At 30.5% G+C, this 27508-nt stretch overlaps 2 protein-coding genes across 3 annotated transcripts in view; one reads left to right on the top strand and one right to left on the bottom strand.

The window, feature by feature from the left end:
• Window positions 1-15754, top strand: part of Sec23 (transport protein Sec23) — a 30592-nt gene extending 14838 nt beyond the window's left edge. Inside the window, exons 12-21 of one of the 2 annotated variants that reach the window (XM_076455589.1) lie at window positions 2427-2597; window positions 4617-4723; window positions 6923-7076; window positions 7320-7471; window positions 8149-8236; window positions 9085-9171; window positions 11738-11893; window positions 13797-13862; window positions 15369-15383; window positions 15557-15754. In XM_076455589.1, coding sequence (XP_076311704.1) covers window positions 2427-2597; window positions 4617-4723; window positions 6923-7076; window positions 7320-7471; window positions 8149-8236; window positions 9085-9171; window positions 11738-11893; window positions 13797-13862; window positions 15369-15383; window positions 15557-15646 — 1086 coding nt within the window. In that variant the 3' untranslated portion in view covers window positions 15647-15754. The remainder of the gene's footprint in view (window positions 1-2426; window positions 2598-4616; window positions 4724-6922; window positions 7077-7319; window positions 7472-8148; window positions 8237-9084; window positions 9172-11737; window positions 11894-13796; window positions 13863-15368; window positions 15384-15556) is intronic. The other variant, XM_076455590.1, reaches the window with a different exon arrangement.
• A 77-nt stretch (window positions 15755-15831) lies between these two features.
• On the bottom strand, window positions 15832-27406 carry LOC143225711 (calcineurin B homologous protein 1-like). Its single transcript, XM_076455591.1, has 5 exons — window positions 27077-27406; window positions 20523-20595; window positions 18390-18580; window positions 17509-17612; window positions 15832-16798 (listed from the first exon to the last, which is right to left on the bottom strand). Exons 1-5 carry the CDS (start codon window positions 27141-27143, stop codon window positions 16664-16666), a joined length of 570 nt encoding a protein of 189 aa, XP_076311706.1. The 5' UTR covers window positions 27144-27406; the 3' UTR covers window positions 15832-16663.
• Between the last annotated feature and the right edge of the window lie 102 nt (window positions 27407-27508).

Consider the following 27508-nt stretch of genomic DNA (forward strand, 5'->3'; position numbering starts at 1 on the left):
GCCACCAGTATGAAAGAACTTTCACCAGCAATATTAGATAGGTCAACAGCAGAAAGAAGAAATGAAGCATCACCACTGACGTGTAGTCCAACAAAACAAGCCACGTCGATGTTCTTATCCAAGATAGGAACCTTACATGCAGAATTTTGATGGAATCTGAAACCTGTCAGCTCTGGGTATTCTTTAGGTCTAGTAATTGCATAAGTTTTGTAATACAACTGCTGTTTACTAACTACCTTCCAGTGGATAAGTTTACTTATGGGGAAACAAAAGTAATGAACCTTTCTTGCTTTGGCCAGACAATATAGTTTACAAACATATTTCAAAATAAAATCATGAGTGTAACTGAGTATATCTTGTTTTTATGAAAGTCAACATGCAAAGTCATGGATGTAACTGAGTATGTCTTGTTTTTTTTTCTATGAAAGCCTACACGCAGACCTTCAAAAGAAGTAAACAGACGTATTAGTGAGATTTCAGGAATATTATGTTGCAACAAGATAAATTGATTCTAATTCTATAGGTCATACTAAAGCAGATTCTTATATTTGATGTGATTCAGATTACCATAGGACTGCTGATTGGAAACATGCTTCAACTGTCTTTCATGGAACCAATGAAAACTTGGCACACCACAGAATATTTCAAGATGTTCTGTTGAGTAACTGTTGTGTTGCTACTCAGTGTTGGCTCTTATGATCTATACAAATGTTACAGTGTATTTGACAGATCTGCAGATTTTCAAAAGTGGTCAGTAAAACAATAAAAATTACTCTGGAAATGTGACATTGATGATAAAAGCTATTTTGAAGAGTGATTTGTATGCGTTTTGTAAATCAAGCCAAGTTTTGAACTTTATATATAAGAATATTGACTTTTTTTCAGTTATGTGTTTATCATATTTAAGAATTTTTATTAATGGATTATTATCCTTAAGTTATTTCCTTGTCATTTCAGTAGTTGAAATGAGTCATTCAATTCACTTCTAGTCATTTTAGCCATTATGATGGATATTTGGTGGGTTTTGTGCAACCATAACAAATACTTGTAATGATGTAGTGTTGGTTTTCTGATAAATAAGTTTGTAGTTTTAAATACACTTTTATGGCTATTGATTACCAATTTTATGCTATAATTTCTATTTAAAAAACTGTAATAATTCATGAAATTAATAAAAGTATTCTGCAAAACAATGAAAATTATTTTTGAATTGTTATTATGAAAGTGTGAATAATTAATCTTAACCTTTTTGGCTTTGTAGCATAATACTGTTATTTTTGCATTTGCACAGACAGTAGTTAACAACTCTTAAATAACAACATATCTGAAATGGAAAAGTTTTTGGATGCATAAATCAAAAAATATTAAAAGATTTTCAAGCTAAATGAAATTTTATTGACAAATTTAACATTTATATATAAAAAAAAAAACTTGTGTAACATAGTTGTATACTATGCTCTTATACAGTGCATTATAGCTGTTGGCCTAAAAGTCAAGTTTCAAATGCATATCAGCAATGATAAAATCACATGTCTGGAAATGTCATGTGCTAGCCTGCATTACTGAAAGATACTTTGCAATAAAATCTTACTTCACCAAAATAAGCAAGTCACAGGAAATGATACAATTTTATTGTCTGTGGTACATAAAAATGCAAAGATGATATATTTAGACTATTTAAATGCTTTTAATTAAGAAAAGCTTCTGATTTCATAACCTTAGATGTTTACATTCCATGGAAGGGAAAAAATAGTGATACTAAATTACCACTCTTCAAGTGATATATTTTTAATTTTGTTAGCTAAAAAAATTTGGAAATTGCAAAGGAAAGAAGTTCAGTCAGTGCATTTTGTTTTTCATGCAATCAACTTCAAAAAAATTATTGTTTGAGTTAGAAAGAAATGTATAGAAAGACAATATTTGCAGCTGTTTTTCCTGTATTGACAAGCAAGAATAAATATATAAATTTTCCAAATTAATAATATGGTTGGAGAGGGAAAAATATTTAGGTATTATCATGAACCATTATATAAAGAAAAAAGAAACTATTCCATGTAGGCCAAACTTAAAATTCATTAGTTGAAGTTTTAATGTGTTTGTTTGTTTATACATACATACATATGTTTTAGTTAACTGGAAACACAGTATTTAATACTTTTTATATTTATGCTTTGAGTTCAGCTAAAGATGTGTATGTTATTTAAAACTGATGTTCCAGTACTCTATTAAAGATCTGGAAGTTTGGGTATTTTTCAATATGACTTAAATTTATTAAACTGCAAAACAGCTGGGAGTTTAGGGCCAAATCAAATTCTGTCATGTAATATTCATTTCAAGCCTTTATAGAACAAACATTTTTTAAACTCAAAGTGAGAGCACTTACCTTGACATTCAGAAAATGTCTTAGAATGTTTTTTTCTTTCTAGACATCCAGGGAGTTGAAAGTTTCTGGAGCAATAGGATCCTGCATTTCCATGAACACAAAAAGTGCTAGTGTATCAGATACAGAACTAGGTATTGGAGGAACCTGTCAGTGGAAATTCTGTGGTATTAACCCTAACACCACAGTTGGAATATTCTTTGAAGTAATTAATCAGGTGCTGTGCACTTGTGCTTCTTAATTTTGAAAACATTGCTGTGAGTGATGTAGAGATTGACCTTTGAATTTATAGGGTTATGTTTTATGCCTTCTACACATTGTGCTTGTAATGAGAAACTTTGCACACCAGAAATTAAATGAACTGTAAACAGCATGTTCACTATGTCCCTCTTTTGTGATGTTGCATGAAATATCATTGCTTTCAAGTTTGTCTGAGGAAATATTAGAGTTCTTATCATGTGGCATTAGGACTTAAGATTCATAGATGTCAAAGAATATATTCTATAACACTCAACATAGGTTTGGTAAATTTAACCAAAAGTCTTTCACATAGAAAAAATCATATTTTTAGTGAAGTATTTTTAATCAACTGTAATAAAATTTGTCTATGAATATATTGAACGTTTGTTTTGAATAGTCTGTGTGCAAAGTAACTTTCATGTTCAGATTAAGAATACCTTTCCTCATCTCAAAAATCTCATTTCATTTGTGTAATCCAAAAGCCTCTTAAATACATTCCAAATGTTTTTCATTAAAACTTTATAGTTCATCTGTTTATTTTCTCTATCTTAACTAAAAATGGGATCAATCAATCAATCGTAACCATAAAAAAAAAAATTGAAATCTAAAATACTTTTTTTTTCTTCTTATAATGGCTTCAGAGTTTAACTTGAAACTACATTAATTTATCCTAACCAGCTTAAGTTTGTAACAGTGTGCAGCTATTGATAAATAACTTTTATTCTTTCATTGCTCCTTCAACCATGTCACAATAAGTTTTAATCACTAGGGACATGTAAAACTTAAGTTAGGCTAGGCTATTATCATGTTATATGAACTATTTTTATTTTATTTATTTTACGAAATTTAATCTTACCTTTATATATCTCAGAACAACTGATATGGGTATTAACACTTTTAATGATAAGGAGAAAACAATGTTTCAACCTTCCTAGGTCATCTTGACAATCGACAGCAAGAACATTTAAGCTTGCATATTATACTGTTGTTTGTGGTGTGTTAAATTTTAATTATGCACCAAAGAATATAGACTAATAACATACAAAAAGCAGCCAATATCCCCTAACTCTAATCATTGTGATTCCTGAGGGAACCAAAGTTGCATTATAAGTGAAATTGATGCTTATCTATTCAGAACACAATGTAATACAATGTCATTTGATAGATGAAAATCTTGACTTTCTATTGGTTATAGGTACAGTATAATTAAACATAAGAGAACTATTAACAAATTCTGAAAAAGGATGTAACAGGTAAGTGTGGAAGGAGGGTTCTGATTTTCTATCTATAGCTCTGTAACCAAACAAAATTGGAAGCTATAAAAATTAGTTTTTCTGAGCAATAACAACTGTATAGGGAATAATTTGTTTAATTTTGTACATTTTGAAGGGGTGATGGATGAAAGAGAAGAAAAAATGCCTAGAGAAAATGTCATGTCACTAGGAGAAGTTCAGTTTTTTTTAATATTGCCTTGTAGAATTAAAAACTTGTATACTATTAAAATATGGATAATTAGCTAAGTTTTTGTGTCATATTAATTGGTATAACATAAATATAAAGTAGTGTAATAAAGTTTTGAATGTAGTCCACTGAAACTGTCATACACAGTAAAGAGTACATGTGGTGAGGGGGTTAAGAGCAATAATAACTGGATCAAAAGAGATAAAAACTTGTGAAGGTTGCACAAAGAAAATACAGCTCATTGCTACTGTGCTGTCACCTGCCACATGATTCTCTGAAGTGTGTAATGATTTTGACAAATTTCTCACATGTCATATGCTATATTACTTATGCATGCAAGATGTAGGATGTGTAAAAAAATTATTCCATTGCTTATAATTTTAAATTTGTGCTTTAATTTACTTCGTGCATTTTGTGTCTCCAGTTACAGTTTTAAAGGTAATTATTGTTTGTCCTTAATTCCAGTGAAATGTCTCCTATATGTTATTTGTTTTAGTTATAAACATAAAAATCAATTTTTTTTTTTTTTTTACAGCACAATGCACCCATTCCTCAAGGTGGGAGAGGTTGTGTTCAGTTGATTACACAATACCAGCATTCCAGTGGTCAGAAACGAGTTAGAGTAACAACAGTTGCCCGAAAGTAAGATTTCATTTACTTTAGAAAAACAATTGTAGTTTTGTTAGTATGGCTTTTTCTACTAGAAATGAGGAGTGGGGAACTATTCTTCAAAATATTATCAATTTAGAAACAAATTCCAAACCCAGTCTTTTTCATTTATAATAAATATCTTTGTATTGGTAATTGTTACATAATATTGAATTATTTGTTATGTGAAATAATTAACTTTGTTAATATGAACCTCTTAGTGGGTTTAAAAGCTTTAGTCTTGTTTTTGTAATATAAAACCCATAATTAAGTCCTGTATTATGGAGACCTACTACATCTCTGTAAAAACAGATAAGGTGTACTTTGAGTAACACTGATATATTGTAGTGTACACTGTTTGATGGTTTCAAGTAATCTGCTGCTGTATTTTATTTGAAATATCAGGCCTGTAGGCAGAATGTTTGAGATCAAAAGCCAAAATATTGTGTGAAGCTCAATCACCATGCTAATGCTATATGTAATATAAAACCCATAATTAAGTCCTGTATTATGGAGACCTACTACATCTCTGTAAAAACAGATAAGGTGTACTTTGAGTAACACTGATATATTGTAGTGTACACTGTTGATGGTTTCAAGTAATCTGCTGCTGTATTTATTTGAAATATCAGGCCTGTAAGCAGAATGTTTGAGATCAAAAGCCAAAATATTGTGTAAAGCTCAATCACCATGCTAATGCTATACGGGTCTTCAGGCATGACTATTTTAAGCTAAAAAATGCTCATGCTTTTTCAGAATAATGTGGACTGTAGAAAACATTAAATACAATAAACAACTGCACTATAGCCATTTAAGAAAATATGTTAAGATCACAAAAATGGGGAGGTTGGTTGAACCCCCTCCTCCCATTCTTGTTGTATGTGTGAATATAAGTATTAAACTGAAAATCATTGCTTTGTTTTTCCATTTACAAAGCAACCCATTTCACACTAAATCTCAACCGACTATTGTTTTTTTATTCTTATGTGGATACCGTACTACAATTAAGCACGTAGCTGTACAAAGAGGTTTTAATTCTAATGTTATTGACAGTGCTGTTAAAAACTAAGAACAGAGATAAAAATATTAAGTTAAAACCATTTGCTGAAAATGTTTGATACTATGATTTCTACCAGGCCTATCCTGTGAAACAATTTTAAAAACAAATGTTTTTCTAAAATACAAACCGATAAACAAAGTTAGTTAAATTTTGAATACAGTTAAAGATAAAATTGATTTAATTGAAAATTTTAGAGCAAATCAGAGGAAATTTTAAATTCAGAATAAATGAACATAAAATGTTAAAAACCAAGAATATTACTATTTAACCTTTAGCAGAATAAGCTGGTGAAACTAAAAGTAAAATTCAGTTGTAAAAACTTGTTTTAGCACAACCTGGAAATTTAATCGGTATGAATGTGAATCCATTGAGATAAATGTAAAAAAAAAACTAAAAAAAACTTGAATTATTAAATAAGGATGGACCTGATGGTAATGTCAGTAGATGGCATGAAATTCTTTAATATGCAAATTGATCATCTGTTAATTGTATAAATAAGGATTATTTTTGCAATACAATACAAACCTGAGGATGACACATTAATACATGTTGAAACAGGTTGAGTGTATGAAACTATTTCCTAATCTCATCTTGTTTTTACTGATTTCAATCCTGTACAGTGCGTTATTTGTATTTGTTATCATTATAGACTGGGAACTCTTATTTTTATAATTCTTTATAGAATAATCATTCTTTAAAAACAACTACAAAATTTTTAACATTAAAATTTCCTTTATGACTTATCTTTTAATAATAGGATAAAAGTGCTAAAAAACATATTTTTTTATAAAAACCTATGTATTTTTATTAAATAAAACCCTAGTTGTGTCTCATAAAGTAAATACATCTTCATACTAGTTTGAGTAGACTAGTGGATTGTAGGTTAATGTTATTCCTGCACATTGGCCAAATGTTATCCAAAAAACTTGTAATCCAATTCACAAGTAATGTTACAGAACTTTTGAAAGTAGAAATATCTGATAAAATTGCTTGAAATATGGCCTATGCATAAAAGTTTGGCAAGGGTATGAAACACATTTTAGCTATTTTTATTTTATTGAAAAACTGTTTAAAATTGTTATTTTAGAAGTATGTGAAAACTTTTTGGTACATTACCTAATGCACTTTAACAGCTGGGCAGATGCAACAACCAATCTTCACCACATAGCTGCAGGGTTTGACCAGGAAGCTGCTGCTGTTTTGATGGCAAGAATTGCATGTTTCCGTGCAGAAAGTGATGATGGAGCAGATGTTTTAAGATGGCTGGATCGGATGTTGATAAAACTGGTGAGTGCTTAAACTATAACAAACAAATGGTCTATACCTTGGAAAATCAAATTGTGTACTTATGATGTTGTAACTTGATATGATAATAGTTTAATAATACCAACTTTTTTCCTTTTAATTTTGTAGTGCTAAGCTATTGTTTTGCAACAGAAAATTGTGAAAGGTTTTTTTTATGTATTGTTGCATAAATTTTATTTCTGAAAATTTTTGTATGTCAATATTTAACACACTTTGTTTTTACAGTGTCAGAAGTTTGGAGAGTACAGCAAAGATGACCCCAACTCATTCCGTTTTGCTGAAAATTTTTCACTTTATCCTCAGTTCATGTTCCATTTACGTCGTTCACAGTTTCTTCAAGTATTTAATAACAGCCCTGATGAGACATCATATTATAGGTGCTGTTTTGTTCAGCCTGATTTTCTTTTAAATGATTTAAATATAAAACCTAGTATGTTTTTAAGAATTAAAAATTTTTGTTGCAAAAACTCCCTCAGTTGCACAGCAATAAATTTTTGTGAACTTATGATTATCATGGTGGGCACAGATAACCCCATTATATAGCTTTGTGCTTAACTACAATCAAACAAATAATTGCAAGAAAAGAAGCTGAATGTGTAAAGAAATTGAAAAGAAAACTAAATGTATTCTCTCTAATTATTAATTAAATCATTTAAAGCAATATCCATGTTTTAAATTTAGGTGAAACACTATAATTATAACCAAATTGCTTGTATCTGATTTTAATCAAATTAATTCATTTAAGGATTCTGAAACTTTGTTCCTTAGATTTTAAGCTGAATTTTAAAACTCAAAGCTGATCAAGAGAATGTTTCAGATGGCCATAAGATACTGTGATGTTTTAAAAGTTGAGAGAAGTACCTTCAGTAATTTGGAAGTTTTAAGAAGAAAGAAATCATGAAAATATATTAGAAATATTTGTTGCACTTTCAAATATAAACCTAATGAAAGAAATTAACGTTTTTGTTTCTATAAATAAATGTGAGATGCAAAATAAAGGATATAGAAAAATAAATCTCAAGACAAACTGAAACATTTGTTTCTCTTGCCACAGACATTTGTTAATGAGAGAAGACCTCACCCAGTCTCTGATCATGGTCCAACCTATTCTCTATGCTTACTCATTCAATGGTCCACCTGAGGTAACTAACAAAATACAATGGTTATTTATATTTGTTAATTTATTAATTGAAGGTAATAAACTATATGGTGTAATAAACTAATTTTTCTTTTATTGTAACTGTGTGAGTAGTTGTCTTTATATTAGTATTTCCAATGTATGTTGCTTCTTTTTCCTTTCGATGTATTTTTTTTATTAAAAACACTTACTTAGTTTTTGGTTAAAATAAAAACTTATTTTATACCATCTTATTTGATCTGTAAGTATCTTTTTTGTCTATGATAGGGAGACTGAGAGGTTTAAATATAATACCAATATGTAATGAAATTTCATAGTAATGTGGAACATCAGGCAATTATTTACTGACTGATCTCATGTGATTGGACTAGCACCTGATTTTTACTTTTGTGCAGGTGTATTGAACAATGTATCAGGTTTTTTTAGTGTTTACATGAGGAGAAAAGTTTGTTAGAAAATTTGAAAGTGTTCCTCTTGCCAGGATTTTTATCATCCAGTTTTTAATAAGAAACATTTCCACAAATCAAATTTTTTAAATAGTGATACTGAGAAAACATGGGATCAATCAATAAGATAAGCTATGGCAACAGAAACTCACTTACCTGAACTTTAATAGGTTAAAATCACCTTTCTTCAGAGAGGAAGAAAAACGTTCTGAAAATACTATGGTTATTGGGTTGCTTATTTTCATAAATATACAACCAGAGAAAAACGTAGGTTGAGATGTTGTTTGGTTTACGAAGTTTACTTATTAAAAATCAAACATTTTACAGCATATTATACAAGGAAATTGTAATATTCATTGGATGTGTGTATGTTTCTAAACAGAAAGAATATTTTTTTATATCCCAGCCTGTATTGCTAGACACCAACAGTATACAACCTGATAGAATCCTGCTTATGGACACATTTTTCCACATTGTTATTTTCCATGGAGAGGTAAGATTAAGAAAGTTTTATGTTTACAATTTGTATGATTTTCTTATTTCCAGTTATCATTCAAAAATATCTGCTTAATTTGTTTTTATGAAAACTCCCTGCCTTTTTTTTTAAGCTTCATACATGCAGGAGAATGTCCTTTTTTTTTTTTTTAAGCTTCATACATGCAGGAGAATGTAGCTGTTATACTTATTTTTATATTCTACCAGGCAGTATTCTGTACAGTTTAATGTTAGTTGGTAGAATAATTTTTTCCAATAATGTTATAATATTTTATTGATGTTACAACAAAATTAAAACATGATTAGATTGTTTAACAGCTTGTGAGCAACATTAACTCTCAGCACAGGCTCTCTGATGAATCAGCCTTGTAACCATTTTGTGCTTGTTATAGTTTTCATGCTATAATTTTTAAATTAGTAAGCATATCAATAAACATTACAAGACTTTTAATACACACAATATCAGATTCTGTTTATTAGTTTTAAGATTTTTTAAATAATGCTTTACTCATGACTTTTTGAATGTTGACTGTACAACATATGAAGTAATTTTGATTTTAAGATTAAAAATACTTTTATGCAGTCAAAAAAATTTCACATGCAAAATCTGTTATTTTTCACAATCAAATCTCAGTATGGGTGCAGTCAATTTGACTGACCTCACAACCACCATAAACAGATTAAGAAACAAATATGTTTTGTTTTGTTTTTGTTCTAGAATGACTACAAATGATAACACAAGTGTTTAGTCTAAATAACTTAAATCTCTTAACATTATACATCTATATATATTTTATAATATTGACTTTCACCCATGTCTGGCTTACTTTCCAGAAGTTGGAATGATGAGGTGCACATGCACTCATGTTACTTTATCCAAGAACATGAGGCACTTACAAAGTGACCTGTTTTGGCTGGGTTTTACTGGACTAGTATTTTGTAAAAGTCTCATTTTCATTATAATACATTATATATGTATACAAGTTACTTCTACTTACAAATAAGTTTTTAAACTTGTCTTCCTTAAAACATAAAACAGTAAATAAGTATAGCAAACAATTATCCCTTCTAGTTACGAACTTTATACTTGTTTGCTACTTGTAGTGGATGGCTAAGCCTTATCAAATTTTATACATGGAGGATGTGAAACAAAATTTTGTTTAGGTTTTGTATATACATTTTAAAATAAATAAAATTTATAACTTATGTCAACACGATAGATTTATCAAGCTTAGTAACTAAGCTTTATTTGGGTCTGAAAAATATTTTAAGCTCATGAAAATCATGTTACTACTTGGAATCTAGCATTAAAGAAAAAAAATTTTCCACTCAAATACTTCAAAAAGGCTGAGAAAGGATGACCTTTGAATTGGTTATTTATGTATCATAGAAGTAGGTGTACACAAGTATTTCCAAAAATAGATAGGTTGGTGGGGCCACTGTATTGAGTCTGTAAATATAGCAATATCTCAACAAGTAGAAAAGATGAAAGGTTCTTATCTTATATTCTAGCTTGTCAATATCAGTAACTCATGAGCCTATGGAATATGTATTTGGACATCACAAACATCCAACTTGAACCAATGCTGCTCTCAACATATCGCATGACACACAAAATATCAATATTTAGGTGTTTTTTAATATTTACTTTTAAGTTAAGAAATTAACTAATGTATAGATACTAAAACTTAACATAGTGAACAATTTAATGTCAAACTTATTGACATATATTTGTAAGATAATAGTTGAAAACAGTTCTTGTGTGAAATGAGAGTTAAACAAAATGGCATTGCTTTTTACCCATATCAGAAGGGTTAAGTGTTAAATCATCTTCCACACATTAACTCTATACTGTTTTTAGCTTGTAAATTGCTTATTTGAAATGTGCAAAAAAAACTAATGCTGACCTGATTTTTAGCCATAATGGTCAAAATTATTATTAGTAAAACTTGTGAAGAAGAAAAAATGTTTATACTAATCATTCTTGATTAAAATATGAAATGTTTTTAGTACAAATTTTATTCCCACTTTAATTGGAGAAAAAAAAAGTTTCTGCTAAAGCATTTTTTTAGTCTTAAACATATTCCTATCTCCCCCCCCCCAAACTAAAAAAAAAAAAACATCATAGTAACTTCAAAGAGGATTGACATTTGACAACTTGCCAAACTAACGAGTAACCAAAATGCTAAGAGTGTTCCTTTCAATTTCTCTCTTATGGTATGTTTCATGTGGCCAGTTGTTCTTTAATACTTTTGTAAAAGTTACAGAATCCTGGTATTAAAGCATTAAAAGATTATATCTGGGTAGCATTCTAGCTGCTGTGCACTATTTTGTAACCACATAACTATCAAGTTTGTTTTATTAACAGTTAAATATGTATAGGGAAGCAACACATTTGTATTTGTCTCTTAACAGCATCAGTATTTTTTGCAAAGATCCAAGAAAGTAAAGAATTACTAACCAAGAAAGAAGGAATTGTAAGTTTTAAAGTAATTCCCCACATGATTCTCAGTTAATCTATGTGTATCATTTTAAGGAGGTTAATGGTCTAATTGTATGTTTAGACCATAGCGCAGTGGAGAAAAGCTGGTTATCAAAACTCACCTGAGCATGAGAACTTCAGGCAACTTCTTCAGGCTCCAGTTAATGATGCCCAGGAAATCCTACAGACTCGCTTCCCCATGCCTCGTTACATTGACTGTGATCAGGGAGGCTCACAGGTACATTACTGAAATATAAGCTTACTATTCTGGTCAAAGAATTCATTACCCTATTTCTGTTACAACTTATACCTCTTTAAACCTCCCCCCTCCCCCCCAAAAAAATGTAAATTAATATTTTATTATTGGAATTACAAAATACCTGCTACAATTTTATGATTGTAGATTTTTGATTAAGAAACATTTCTGTTCAAAGACTTGCAGCTGGAAAACTTATTAATAACCCAATAAGTTAGCTGTGATCTTAATCTCTTTGAAAAACATAACTAATATAAATTTCAAATTGGCTTTTGAATACTATGAAACACCCATTCAAAGTATGCATAATTTTCAATTTGGTTTTGAATTTAAATTCTTACCAGATTTTCATAACTGTAACATGATATGTTACCTTTCAAAAGTATAGTAGAAACATGCATTTTTACAAACAAAATTTAAAATGCACACATACACTAACAATCAAATAATTGGTTTAATATAATAGCAGTAGAGACTAGCATGTATAAATAAACACATTCAAGTACACCTAATTATCTTCAGTCGAACATTAAATTCATTAAAATACTAACTTTGGTTTTAGTGACAGCTTTACAAATTTGCACAGTATCACTCATTCTGCCAAATTACTCTTGTTGGAACCATTCCAGACTGTAGGAATATAATGTCACAGTTACATAATATGTTGTTTATTTCTACTTCTGTTGATTTCATACCTGAGTTCAGTAGGATAAAAGTCTGGTAAAATCATGTTTTGTTGTGCCTTTTATGTGGCCTCACAACAGTTTACGTGTACACTTTGTATGATATGCCTGATGGAAATTGAAATTTGAGCCATTGAGCAGTACACTTTATAAAATATTGTACCCTAAACTCCAGAACCTTCCCAAACCACAGTCTTCATATTTAACTATACAAACTTTTCAAGATATTCCTTGAAATTTGTAAATTTCCCCAAAAGGAGGCTGAAGGCCACCTGGAAGGTTCCTGTTTTAACTACTTACTATAAAGTAGCATGTTGTCTGTGAGTTAAGTAGACACTAAAATAAAGTCAAGTAAGAAAGTGTTGCAATGTCAGTAAAACATGCCATAAATTACAAAGAATTTAACATTCTGTATGCTACAATACAGCATTATATATGAACTTCAAAAGTACATCTAGTATTATGTTATGTATTGACCACTGTGTTGAATTTAATGTTTACTAGTATTATAACCAATAACTTAGTGTATTCATGTTCATAGCTGTAGAATATTCCACTTCTGATTTTTTTAAGTAGTGTATTATATAAACATTTGTTTTGAATAATAAATGTTAAATAGTAGATGTCTAGAATTTCTTTACTATTCTTGTCAATTACACTTTTTCACATTAAATAAGATGGTATTGCATGATTTCATTTTGTAAAGAACATCTTGTGAAATAAATGCTGTGTGAAAGCCTCCCCAGTCTGTTATTTGCTGTTTGTAATGGTTATTATTTCTGTTAGTTTTTATATCTAAATTGTCTTGTCAGCTTCTTAGTCACTTTGGACTTCTGTGATCTTTTAGTTAGTTGACTTTATAAAACTGAAATGACATACGTTGTGCCACAAAGTTGTGAACCCTTCTGTTTATCCAAAGATTTACATCTAATTAACTATTTAAATAAAGTTAAATGATGTTAGGAAAGCACTTTCAAGTAAAAATAACTTTGTACTCTGTATTATTTCCATAAATGTTTTTTGTTATTTTTGTGAACAGTTATTACTAAACTTCAACTGTTTCTACTTTATAAAGTGTTACACATCCATAAAATGTAACCTAATTCTTTATTTCATTTATACTTAACAAAACTTGTTAAATGTTGCATTAACCAATCAGTTATAATGTAACTTATTGTTTAATAATTTCCACAATGTTTCAGGCAAGATTTTTACTGTCTAAGGTGAATCCTTCAATTACTCACAACAACATGTATGGATGGGGTCAGGTAAGTGAATTTTGTGTTATGTCCATCAATAATGTGGACCACCAGTAAATGTCTGAAATTTGTCTTATATATAATTTGATTTGAAGTCTTAAGTTTATTAGATTGTTATTTGGCTGCAGACATTTTAAAATATTTCCTTTTTTATATTTCATTTAAGCATCCACAGATATATACACATCTTATGATGTGGTATTAATACATGCATACACTATGCTAGCCAGACTGGACTGTTCTCATAATGAAAATGTACCATTTTGTTTTTAGCTATAGCTAAATGTAAATTGTTTGCATGCTTATAGAATTTCTCTATTGTAAGAGTGTTAGTTAGGACATTGTATGCAACTGTTGTATTGAAGTGAAATTTTTTGATATTATAAATGTTTTTCCTCGTTTAACTTTATACATATATATTGACATATTACTGTGAAATTGATACCTCTTGAGTTAAGGTACTTCAAAATATTCTCACCTGCTGGGGCTGTGAGACCAACTGATGTTTTGGCAGGTTTACTTCAGACCAGTACTAGTTTCTGATGTTATGTTTAGTAAGTTTATTTTCAGTGCAATTTTGCACCATGGCTATGTAACTTGGATGCACTGCTGTATTTTTTTACACTCCATTATCTTAGGATTGCAGTATTTTTATACTTTCAAGCACTGCATGTGTCACTCCCTTGAAAGACAACTATAGTTTTGTGCAGAATTCTGGTTCATTTCAAAAATGTTTCATAATTGTTATGTATTAGTGGAAATGCATGCCTGTAGGGCAGATATAACTACTAGTTTCTGTAGAAGGGTAGGGGGTTTGTGACCCAAAGACAGGTTTGCAGTCTTTTCTGGTAGTGTTGAAGTTCTACAAGAATTTACTCATCCTTGACATTCAATAATGTTAACCCTCCAGGAGGAACAGGATTTTATTGAAATTGTAGTTTAGAAATGAGTTATCACAGCTTTACCTCCCAGAGTAGATTTTATTGAATCTTGTTTTATTGAATAAAGCTTGCTTTGTAGATACAGTTGTCACCAAAAAGTGCTTTGCTTTTCTATTTGAAACTTATTCCTGTGGTTAAAACATCTCATTTTTGAACTATAATAATACTGATTTGTGTAGTAGTTTCCAAGATGGAAGTTTTTGGGTATGTGTGATATTTCATAAGAGATTGCTTAATATACTTCTTCCATGTAATGGAGGGTGTGTAACAGTTACAAAATATAAATCATAAGTAGCTGTAATTAAAGAGGATGCTAGGTTCAACTGTGCTGAGCCCTCACTACTTGGAATTACTTAAGTTAGCATTTTTAGAAAGTAGTAATTAAAATTCTCTGCATCTGTACTTACATACTCTGGAATTAAGCTTTTTACAAATATGAGTGGATCAATATTAAAATGAGCATGGTAATGTTGAAGTCAGCTACAATTTTGTACTGTTTAGAATGTGAATTTTTTAAGAGCTGTATTGATGGTTCTAATTTTTTCCTATTTTTCATGCCACTTGCCCATCAAAGACTTCGTATCAAACGGTATATCTTTTTATATTTTTTCTATATTGGTGGTGGGTGCATGTGTTTAGTCGATATAGTTCCTTAAACTATATTTGTAAGTTGAAACATTTATTCTATAATACTTCAATCTTTTCCTTGCAATAGAAAAAGGTTAAGATTTCTTTGTGTAGAGAGTAATTTATTTTTTGTAGGAGAGTGGTGCTCCAGTCCTTACAGATGATGTCAGTCTTCAAGTTTTCATGGATCATCTCAAAAAGCTTGCAGTATCAAGTTCTGCTTAACTTTTACAAAATGTATTTATATGAAACCAGTATGCTTTTGGTTGATAAATGTTCTTGCTTGGCAAATGTATATGGTATAAGCACTATGATAAAGGTTTCTATCCCCAACTGTAGGTGTCTAACTAGATGACAAATCAAGTTTTTTTACCTACAGTTGATGCTCCTATAATCAAGGACTAAAACAATTCTAATATTATAATTCTTTATTGTGTGCCTAAGCTGAGGTACACCTGCTACACCAACTGGAACAAGTATACATAAATCTGGACTAACAATTCTCTACCACAGCCTTTCTTATATATAAACTTTTATTCATAAGCTCTCTTGAGTAACTATCCATAAATGTAATTAATTAATATATGGAATATTTATAAAAATTACTCCTGCATAAATATTGTGAGGGTAGTAGGGGATGTAGAAGTGGTTCAGGTTCCAGACAATTCATTATTTTTCAACACTAGTAAATATTTGTTCAAATACACAAAACCGAACAGTATAACTATAAATCAGTTTCTTCTATACAAGGCTACAATATATACATTTTATGAAACTAAGAAACATACTTCACACTATGGTCCAAGTTTATCACAAAACATTAAGAAAATGGTGAAAGATAATAAAGGTCTGTTTTTTGTAAGTTTTCAACAAATGATGTGACATGCTATACTTATTAATTAGATGAATATCACTTCCCCAAAATACATTTGCATTCTATTTCTGTACCCAGAACACCTTTGAAGGAGAGAATTCAAAACTAACCTTCCTTAAAATTCACAGTAGAAAAACATGATCTGTAAATTCAAAGCATAAATAGCCTTGTGGCACTGAACTCTCAGTACCCAGCCTAACAAAAAATTGAGAGAGAACAGGTTACAGATCTTCAGAGCAAACTATGCCTCTGTTAAATGTGCATTCTATATTTCTAATTTTAAAAAAATATATGCATACATTTTGTATTTACTGTGTTACACATGTTTGGATTGTAACAGAATTGCTGCTTGTATACTTTACAATATTTCAATGAAGAAAACGAATGCTCATTTTCTCTTCTATGTCTGTTCTCTCCAGTGTGGCACAGAACTCCTCAAAGGAGATCAACCTGTCTCCATCTGTATCTGCCTCCATTATTGTTCTATCGGCAATACTTGCCAGCTGAAAAAATAAAGTTTCCATTAGGTACAAAGCTGCTCAAAGGATTTGATAATTTTAGATTTGTTAAAAATGCTCATTTATTATATTCTATATACCAAATGGTAACATGACAGTTCATTTTACCAAATACCTGAAAATACTTGCATGTTAATCATTAATGTACTTCTTGCTACAACAATCATACTCTAGTATTAAAATATTTTATTCTTTATTTCACTTTCACAGAAATAGTTAAAGGTAAGTTGGGAGTTCATGTTCTGATAAGTTATCAAATTATTGAGCAGAAATTTAGTTTTAAATTGTTTGAAACTACTCTATCAAGGAAATATAAAACCATTTATTATAAACAAAATATCTACAATGTATTTCCCTTCCCAACAACAGTACTCCTTTACCCACCTAGCTGATAATTACATGATCAGTAGCATTATCTAACATAATGAAACAACTGATGGTTAAATAGTCACATTCCTATATTTAATAGAATGTCAATTATAAAGGACTCTCCCATAATGTATTAGAAGTTAAGTGTCATTTAATTTTATTGGGGCTTTCAATTGTTTCGATTCTTTAACTTTTCTGTTCCACCTTTAGAATTTAGCAACGTGAAAGTGTTTATGCTGATATTTACCTTCAAAACATGGGGCTTCGAGAAAGTTATGATGTTAGGTTAAGTTTCATTTACCCATATAAAGCTGTTCTCAACCCACCTGCTCTTCAGATATGTTTACTCCAACCAACATATGAAGCACAGCAAGGAGTTCATCTCTGGATATTTTATCATCATCGTCTAGGTCATACATCCTGAAAGCAACTGGACATGCCAAACACACAGATAGTCAGTACATGCAATTTCTTAATTTCACATTATATTGGTGCTAATGAAGTTAGTTATCTGCCATAGTTTTTTGTTCTTTCATTAATAACAAATGATTGGTTTGAATTTTGTGTACATCTTTCTACCCTAGCTCTCCTTCATTTAGCAGTGATAGAGTAGAGGGAAGGAAGGGAGTCATCACTACCCCCTCTTGGTCTGCTCTTATACCGTGAATAGTGGTTATTGACGGCCCCATTATGTTCCCATGGCTGACAGGGTGAAAACACTCAATAGAGATTCAAACCCACAACCCTTACTAAGTCAAATACCCTAGTGTATGGTAAGATTAAAAGACAAGAGAAAGAGTCACTAGTTTTTTTTAAGTTGTACACATTTTCACAGTATGCAAGCAATTTAACTATATATAAACATATCCAATGGATAGTATGAGGCCTTTAATTTAAAAGCAAAGTTTCTAATGATAATATAGTTTCCAAAATAATAAAAAGTGCAAAAAATATACCTAATAGCTACCAAGCAACTGGGTATTTTGCAAAACTGTATGTATTATCCAAATGAAATTAATTCTAGCATTATGAGAGGCAAACCTCTGAATCAACAGATGTAACTATGTTCACTATACTCCACTATTAAATTGCTGAAAAATATACAACCTCAAACCTGAAAAAACCAAGTTCAACTAGCTTGTGTGTACTTTTAAATGTCAAATTTAAGCACAAAATTATGAAGGTTCTATAAAAATAAAATTCTCACATCTCAATTTCTCTTCCCGACTATTTAATTTGTCTTTTTCATTCTCCTTTATCCTTCGGAACCTGGATAAAACTCGTACAAACTGTCGAAAGTTGATTGTGCCATCTGGGGACTCAGTGAAGAAGGCATGGACAATACGATCGCCCAGAGGGTTTATAGCCAACTCTGGGATCCTGAGGAAGTCTTCTCGACTGAAATGGATTCATGATAATTTGGTTTATTTTAATTAAATGTAATAAGATTTGTGCTGTAGAAATAAACCTAGATATCTATTGTGCAATATTCTTAAAATGGGTGTCTCAATGTAATGGAAGGTATTAGCTTAATATTTGTTTATCTTGCATGAATTGGTGTTTAAGTGCTTATTGAAAACAGTTTTGTGAAAACTACATTATTAATTTTATGCAACAGTTCATGTGGTTTAAACATATGCTAGCTGGTAAAATACACGAGTTAATGGATTTAACGTTAAAATTAAGTTTTTATCAGCTTGCAGTATGCCTGAACATGTAGTTTTTGGCATGTTTATAATTCATAGATCAGTTATACTGAACAGAGTTTAAAAACACCAAAACACGTTTATTTGAAATATAAGGCCAATTAAAAGTATTTCTTTTATTTTTTAAGGTTACTAACCAAGCCTATAATCATGTTTAAAAATACACTATTATTATTCAGTTATATTAGTTTTCTTCCCTTTGAATTGATGTTTGTCAATTTAAGATTTGTATAACCAAATGGTTTAAATCTAAAAGTATGTAGGTATACTTAAGATGTTAGTAATGTCAGTACTCCATTTCATTAGTACAGAGCAAAGCCTCAGAAGGCATTCTCTACAGCACATGTGACTCACTAAAACTATATCCTTCAAGTGATACACTATGTAAATTTATCATCATACTTCCGTTAAGTGTCAGTCGGGTTTGTGGCATTTTACATGGTTTTAATCTTTTTATATTCCTGGTTATCTGAAGTAAACAAGATTTAATAATTTTACACATCTATCAGTCCTCTCTTGTCAGTTATTGTCATGGTCTACCATAACTTTGATAGAATAAGTTGAGTGTAATTTTCTTGGTTACCTTATTATAAGCTAATTATTGATGAGCATTTACTCATCTTGTCCCCTTGAGACTGTAGTACATGCTTTTTCTTTATACAAAGAAATGAACATTAAGTTTCATCAATTAGCCAATGAAATTCAAGATAAGAAAAGTCACTTGGCACTGATTACAATGGCAGATTGACTATTTCAGTAAAACGAAAGTCAGTTAGGAAGTGTACAGGTTTTATTGAGATTTTACATGATACTGTTAAACACAGACCTATCTTTATTCTTTCTCCAACTGCCCAGGGGAGAAGAACCTAGAGGACGAATATTGTTGAACCATCAAGTTCATCTGTGTCATAAGATGCATCACTAAACTTGGTTGATGCAGACAACTGAACCAATGACCATGGACACCTCGTCAATATTGTAAAAGCAAACATGTTTAATACCTACTCAGGAGGTGTACCTGCAAAATGAACAATGATAATGATACAGATTCTGCCACGGAAGTGGAATAGAGGAGAAAGGTTGTGTTGAGAGGGGAATTGAATATGAATACAATTAACGTCTAAAATGAATTGTTTTGTCTCCTCAAGTCTTCTGCGATGTTACTACATTCCGGCCGCAATTTAACAATTACTATTGCCCATTAAAACAAATATTCTGTCATAGCAATTTTATTATTTAGTCTACCACATTTTCAGTGACTGGTGGATCAAATGTATACTCGAACTTTTACAACCTGGGTAAACTGATTTAACAGAGACAGATTAATAATTAGTGTTAGCATTTACATTACTTTCTTGTAAATTAATGCATCGGTCAGTGCCCAAAACAATGTAAAAAATCAGTATGTGTAATGTATAAGATACGATGTTCCTCAGCTAGTGTTCACTCCAGTCGTTTGTTTCTGGATTGTTCTTAAGTTTATAAAGCTAAAGACCCAAATAAGATAATAAAAGTTTGAAAAATGATATCTCTCAACCGTTATTAATTCCCGATTTTGGTAAGCTACTCATTTGGGTCATTGTTAAACATACTCTTCTTACTTCTAGCATCATAATAAATACACTATACTTTACCTAAGTGTTCCAGTGCTCATCTTATCCAAGCTTGTAAATCGGCCATATAGTCGAGAGATTTGGTTCTGTGTAACTGTGTATAAAAGCACTTATTAATCCCAAAAAATTGCATATTACAAGTCACAAACTGATAGAAACGACTTAATTTCTAAAAGTTACCCTACTCTGTACGTACTAAAATTTGTCCAACTGTAGAAATGAAAGTGTAAATAAAATCTTTACATTCCTCACATCCGTAAGAAAGCATAATAGCTGGGTTTTTTTTTTTTAAATAACACGTATTACAAAGGACAGCAGGTTATCATAGGGTAGTTACTTTGTAAGATTTATTATTTATATATTTGTTTCATTATTACCTGTTAGTTCCTACTTTTCATTAATTATTTAAACTCCAAACAAACATAAACGGATCCACCTCCAGGAAAGACTTACTCTTGAATAATAATGTGCAGAATTTAAAGGGCAGTTAATTTTAAACTACAAACTTCAAAGTACATTGATTTTACCAAATTTAAAATTTCGAAACCAATTGCACATACATTTTGAGAGCGACAAAGTAATTTATAACGTATGACTTAGCACTCAAAAACTAAAATCTTATTTCATAGTGCAAACAAGACAAGGTAATATCAAAATAAGCTTCCCGAAATGAAACGTAAAAATTAAGTTTTCTTAATTCGTTATCATACAAGATAAGTATCTATTAAGTATTGAAACTAATTCTTAAAATATCATTCACTTTACACAAGTTGTAATCACATGAAAATACTAATGATTTTATTATTTGCTAACGTCTAGTTCTATCAAAACTTGATAAATTACAACTACAGAACCCTAAGTGATCAGAAGTCCACTAGTTACAAGAAATACTGTTAAAAGGTTCGAAATTAACATGGCAGCTTTTGTTCTCCATCTTGTATGAACGCGCGTACATATTTCATTTTAAATTAGATTCAACTCAATAAGATACTCCCTTTAAGTTTATAAAAGTAAAGCTCGTTTTAACAATAGACCCAAATGTAGGTTATGAATACAAAGGGTGTGAAAAAGCCAACTACGTTCGCTACGATGTGTCATAACCTGATATAAGCGAAATTTCTCAACCTTTTAAGTTGAACTCGTTATTAGCCGAAAGTGGGTTAGCTGTGCCATAGTTGAATAAAGTTTTTAATTGTATCTCATTTTCTTATTTCGAACTACAAGCTGTACTTAAATTTGATTGTCAGTTACATTAATGCATTACCAACATTGTCGAGTTACAGCAACTAATAATCTACTTCAGATTCCCAAATATTTTATCTTGACCCACTCTCCGACTGAAAACCATTATTTTATGATTTAACGAAAATTATAAATAACCAAATCTGAAGTACCATACGTTCAGTACAACTTATTTGACTAAACAAACAGCCTCAAATATCAACAACGTTGTATAGTCGTATTAGTTACAATAAGTAAAATTATCGTTTAAAACACTGCTTTGTCAGATGTCAGGAAAGTTGCAAAGATATTTCTGCACCTACTTCATTTTGAAAAAGTCAAGGACGCATGTGGAATTTGATGAATAATTTAGAAAAACTTGTACTTTAAGAGACGGGCCACAGGTAATTTTCGGGTTAATCTTAAGATACTGCATTAAAGTTCGCCAAACGCAACCGTGTACGGTAAATAAGCATATTTTTTAAAGAAAATTCAGTTTAAAACTCAAATTTCAAAACGCTTCTGTAAGAATTATTCGAGAATATCACTTGCTTAGTTTAAATACATGTCCAACAGTCTGAAAATGCCTTGTCACACCAATTGTAGGTGCAATCATACACAAAACTACACATATATATTGTGAAAGCTTCTAAATGTTATTTATCACGTTAGCAACAGCTTCCATTTACTGGAAATTGTTCAAACAAACGTGTTACTCAACAGAATTAGGTCAACGTATATAAAACACATTTTGTTTTTATTAAAACCATAAAAGCGTGTTCAGAGATTAAAATCCGGCTGGATATTGCGAAACCGCCGGACTGTAGATTCGAAATTATAAGATTGCGTCCCTTTATCGCCAAAGCAAACAAGAAAACCGCGCTCCACACTTTGGGATGTGTATTATAAAAGTGACGGTCAATTCCCAAGAGTTGACGGTGGATAGTATAGACTAGCTGCCTTCCTCCTCAGATTACTACTTGTAAATTATGGACGGCTAGCACAGAATGCCATCGATTTTGCGAGAATTTTACAAAACATTATGAAACCGGCTGTAAATATTTTTTTCTTTTATCTGAAGATGACCCAAGAAGGTCAAAACGTTATTCTCTACTTTATTAGTAAAAGTGTTAATACTCGTAGCAGCCGTCCCGAGATACATTTTTACTTCAAGTGGGTTTCTCGTCATTACGAAAGATTTTCTTCTAAACCTATTAATCAGTTTTTTTTAGAAAAAAAAGATGACGAAGCGCTCTGTTTTAGGTTGTTTAATTTACAACGATGAAGTATCGCAAAAAAAAAAAAAAAAATTCCGGTTCTAATGTAAATATAATAAACAGAATTGAAATATTGCGAGCATTAATAAACATTCATATGAAAGGGTGGGGGAAGAGGTCAAAACTGCAAAGGTCAAGACCGAAACCGATTAACTGAAGCGATGACAAACTTGTCAGAGCTGGATTTAAGGGCTTTGAGGCCTCGGAAAAGTTTTGTTGGGGAAGATAGGTCCCTGAAAACTAAATTTCATAAGGTCAGGTACAATTGAACAGTCCATTACAGTTTGAACAATACGCAAACAGAGGCGATGGGAAGATAGAACACTAATTCTAATATTTATAAATGATGACAACGAATTTGTATAAATGAAGTAAAAACAATGAATCTTGTTAAAACGCCGAGCAAATATTTATTTAAAAATTTTAAGAGCATGATAATGAAAAATTACAATGTTTTTACGAAACGATTAAAATCGCCGTTGTCATAACGACACTGTTGCAAACATTACCCAACGAGAAATCCAACTGTTGATTATTTTCTCTTATTTACAACCGGTTACCAGCAGCAAACATTACTGAAATAAATTAGGAAATAAAAAACTCATTCAAAATTAAAACAATAAAAGTTATTTCCCGATAGTACATATAGTACATGTTTGGAGATAGAAAAAATAATCGTTAACCTATTTGCTTTGTTTTTAAGCATATAGCTGCACTGAGCTACCTATACTCTGCCCATTACGGGTATTGAAAAGTTTTTAGGGTTATAACCCTTCAGTAGACCGCTAAGACACTAAACCTACTCTTGAGGTTTATTATAAGTTTTTGTTTTGTTGTTGTTTTTTTTTTTGTGCGTACCACTTGAAATAAAAACAAAGCAAACATTTAAAAAGCATTGGGAGCTTACACATATTCAAACAAGTTAAATGCCACAAAAAATCCTATTACATCGTAAATATCCCATTTAGTATTCGGGCGTTCATCGTAAAATGGAGAATTTTACTGTTTATAAATTGTTTCACGATTGGTTGTCCCAAGTGCTTTTTTTTTTTTTAACAGCAGTTTCACTAACGTATAAGTGAAATCTTATAACAGTTTTATTGCACACACAGATGTAACAAACAATTAACGATAACTATGTATTTTTTACCCAATAAAAGTCTAAATTTAAGTATTCAGACAATTTACTTAGGAACTCAAGTACCGTAAAAGTGGTCCACTGTCTCAACAGTTGAAGTTGAGCAGGTGCACAGTTTGTTGGATATACAGGCTGATTTTTTTTCCCCTTCAATCATGCGACCAAATTACCTCGTACTCTGCTATACTACTTTTGATTTCAGTTCAAGGTAAACCACTCTTTAATATATTTGTAATTTGGTTTATTAATATTCGTAAACAGACAGTGACAATTTCAGATATAAAGAGATAGTTACAGCGAGTGTCACGTTAGAAACTTCCATTTATTAAATTTATATCAACGAAAGATACGGTCTGTCTTAGCACAAAGCAACATGGACTATCAGTACTCGAAGAATCGAGCCTTGGATTTTAACGTTGCTAGTCTGTAAACATACAGATCCACGAGGAAAGGACATCAATGATAGACAAACAATTACTAAAAGTTTCGTAGTTTGTCTTTCCATTATTATTACTTCTGAAGTTTTAGTGACTTAACTATAATAATTAGATCGTGACTAATTACGTTAACTTCACACATATACGTTCAACAAGAACCTTCAAAACTCAATCCGATGAATCAACACGTTATAACTGTTACAAGTTTTAGTGGCACTGTATACTCAGGCTGGCAAAATAAATTGCCATCATTATACGCCACATTTTGGTGATGGTTTTTGCGGATAGCTTGTTCTGAACAGAAATTACTAGTAACGGTACTGTAATATTTTATTCGTCGTTCTTTGTACAAGATATCCCAAAGATTTAGATATAACAAATGATAAACTATTTCCAGAAACAAAGCCAGGTTGATAAAGAAGTGAAACTTTATTGTGAAACCATTTTAAATAAAAACATTGGAATGTCCAAATTACAGTTTTATGAATTGTGCAATGGTTTTATGAAGATCATCAGAATCGTTCTGTTATAAAAATCACACTTTCATGATAAGTCATGGTTTTTAGCCATGTATATTAGATTTAACCTTTTGCTAATCATTGTTCAAGTTTCTTATAAAATACATCTTGTATAACAGAGTGAACGAGTAAGAAAACATGGGTAAAAGGTAGTTCGACCCAACCACCAAAACTACTGCACGTTTCATCAAGTTCACTCCTATAAATCTTAATTTAAAAAAAAAAAAAATCATGGTAACACAGATATTCAATTTATAATCAGACAGGTTATTTCACAAGTTTATATTTGTGACAAAGAAATAACTATGGGAGACAAATCTTGCCCTAAACTACCAAGTTGTTTATTACCCTTTAGATTCAAGATACTATTTACAAATTTGGTATTTAACCTTGCAAACAGACAGTTTCTTGGGACCCTTCATTATACAAACAAAGTTTCCTCTACTTTCTCAACAAAACAAGTAGAAATCCAAGCTATTTTTAATTTCTAAATTCTTTTTTACAGCTATTAAATATTCAAGCATGTGCTTCACATTTCTTCAAGAATAACAAACCATTTTATTTTTCAACAATATAAATGATCTTCCCATGGGTCTATCATTTATAGCCAAATATCTTTTTAAATAGAAATAGTATTAACAATATTCAAAATTTCCACTCTTGAAGTATAATTGTAGAAGCTACAACTACTTCCTTCCATAGTTTCTCTAGTGTTTCACAACAAATTTCATAAAGGCAAGTTGTTAAATTCTCAAAAAGTCTTAAAACAATTGTTTTCAAAATAATCTTTTTATTAACAACAAAGCTAGTTTTTGCCCTCATTATTAAACATACTCATAAGATCTGTCATTTTCCTCTCATTCATTAGTAAAATATTGTAAAAAAATGTTTCATGACACCTTAGTTAAGATCTATTCCTCTTTAGTGAAGTTTCATTTACCGTTAGCAGATTAATGTTATCTTTTAGTATCATTGAAACATAAAAATATCTTGTATCATTTTTTATATACTTTAGCAGAGGAACTTGTTTAGACAGTGAAAATATCTAACTCCTGAAACAGTATCTGTAAAATGGAAATTGTACATCATAATATTTTTTTTGTTACTCAATTCAAGCCATCTCTAAACTACAATATCTATTGATGTTTTTTTAAGATATCTAAATAATAAATAATTTTATGAAATTGTGTCATCACCATCCTATAAATAAGCTAATGGTGTATGAAGTCTCTATGCCATTTTACTTTCATATTTCTGAAACTGGTAAATCTAATACAAACTTATTTACGAAAATTAATTTAAACTTAGCATAAAATAATGCAAGACTTGCTAATAAAATAAAAGTTCTTTCCCATGCATTGGAAGCAATATTTATCAGAAAATCTATAAACTTTGAACAGAAGAAGCAAGTTCAGTTATTATTCTTAATGTCTTTTATTTAGGGTTACTTTTCAATATAATTTCATGAAGGGGTTTTGTTTCATTTAGCACATAACTAGACAACAGGCTATCTGTATTATTGCGTCCATTATGTGTAATAAGATACGAATTTGAGTGTTATAAACAAAAGCCATCAACACTGTTCATGTGAAAATAATAATATCAATAAACGTAAAGACACAATAAGATTTTAGAAATTCGCCAATACTGGCAATAATAATACGGGTGTCACCTGTTTTAATTTCATAGTGGTTGAAAGATACGTTTCACTGCGCCTTTTTAACGCAACTCCTGCTAATATTACTGTACTAATGTTTTATGGCTGTAGCTCCCAGTGTATTTCAAGCACTAATACGACTATCACTAGTACGTTTCTCAAAACAATTGCCCACTTCTGACGTTCATTTCTTGGCAAATTTTATAATGTTTAAGTTTACAATAATTAAAGATGTGACAAAAATGCATATTTTTCAAGAAATAAGTTATAGCTTTTGATATAAATGTGCTTCATTATAATTAATAAAATTTTAAGTTATAAACTTACATCCTGTTTCCTGCTTGATTTCTTCCAATTCTTCAGGTTTAAGAATTAGAGAAGACTTATTTCCCATTTCGCGAGTCTACAGTTTCTTTTACTTTCACGCTTTCAAATTTAATGCAATTACTACTTTAAAAACAAACAAATATTGAGAAAAATGCAGTATACTTTTTAATTAATAACACGGATAATAAAAGTCATATAACGTATTTTATATTTAAGTATTTTTAAAAAAAGATACAAGTTTATAACTACAACATCTTTCTTTAACATTACAAAACGAATGGCTGACTGTAGTATATTCTTTTACCTTTATCACCACAGCCCGAGTACGCAGCGCCATCATAAGAATTACGGACAAATTATGGAAATTGTATTTTTTCTTTTAAAATGATCTGTATTAGAATTTACTCTACACACAACCATAATACTCTTTAG

Source organism: Tachypleus tridentatus, chromosome 9 (genome assembly GCF_004210375.1).
Source record: "Tachypleus tridentatus isolate NWPU-2018 chromosome 9, ASM421037v1, whole genome shotgun sequence".
NCBI classification, from domain to species: Eukaryota; Metazoa; Arthropoda; class Merostomata; order Xiphosura; family Limulidae; genus Tachypleus; species Tachypleus tridentatus.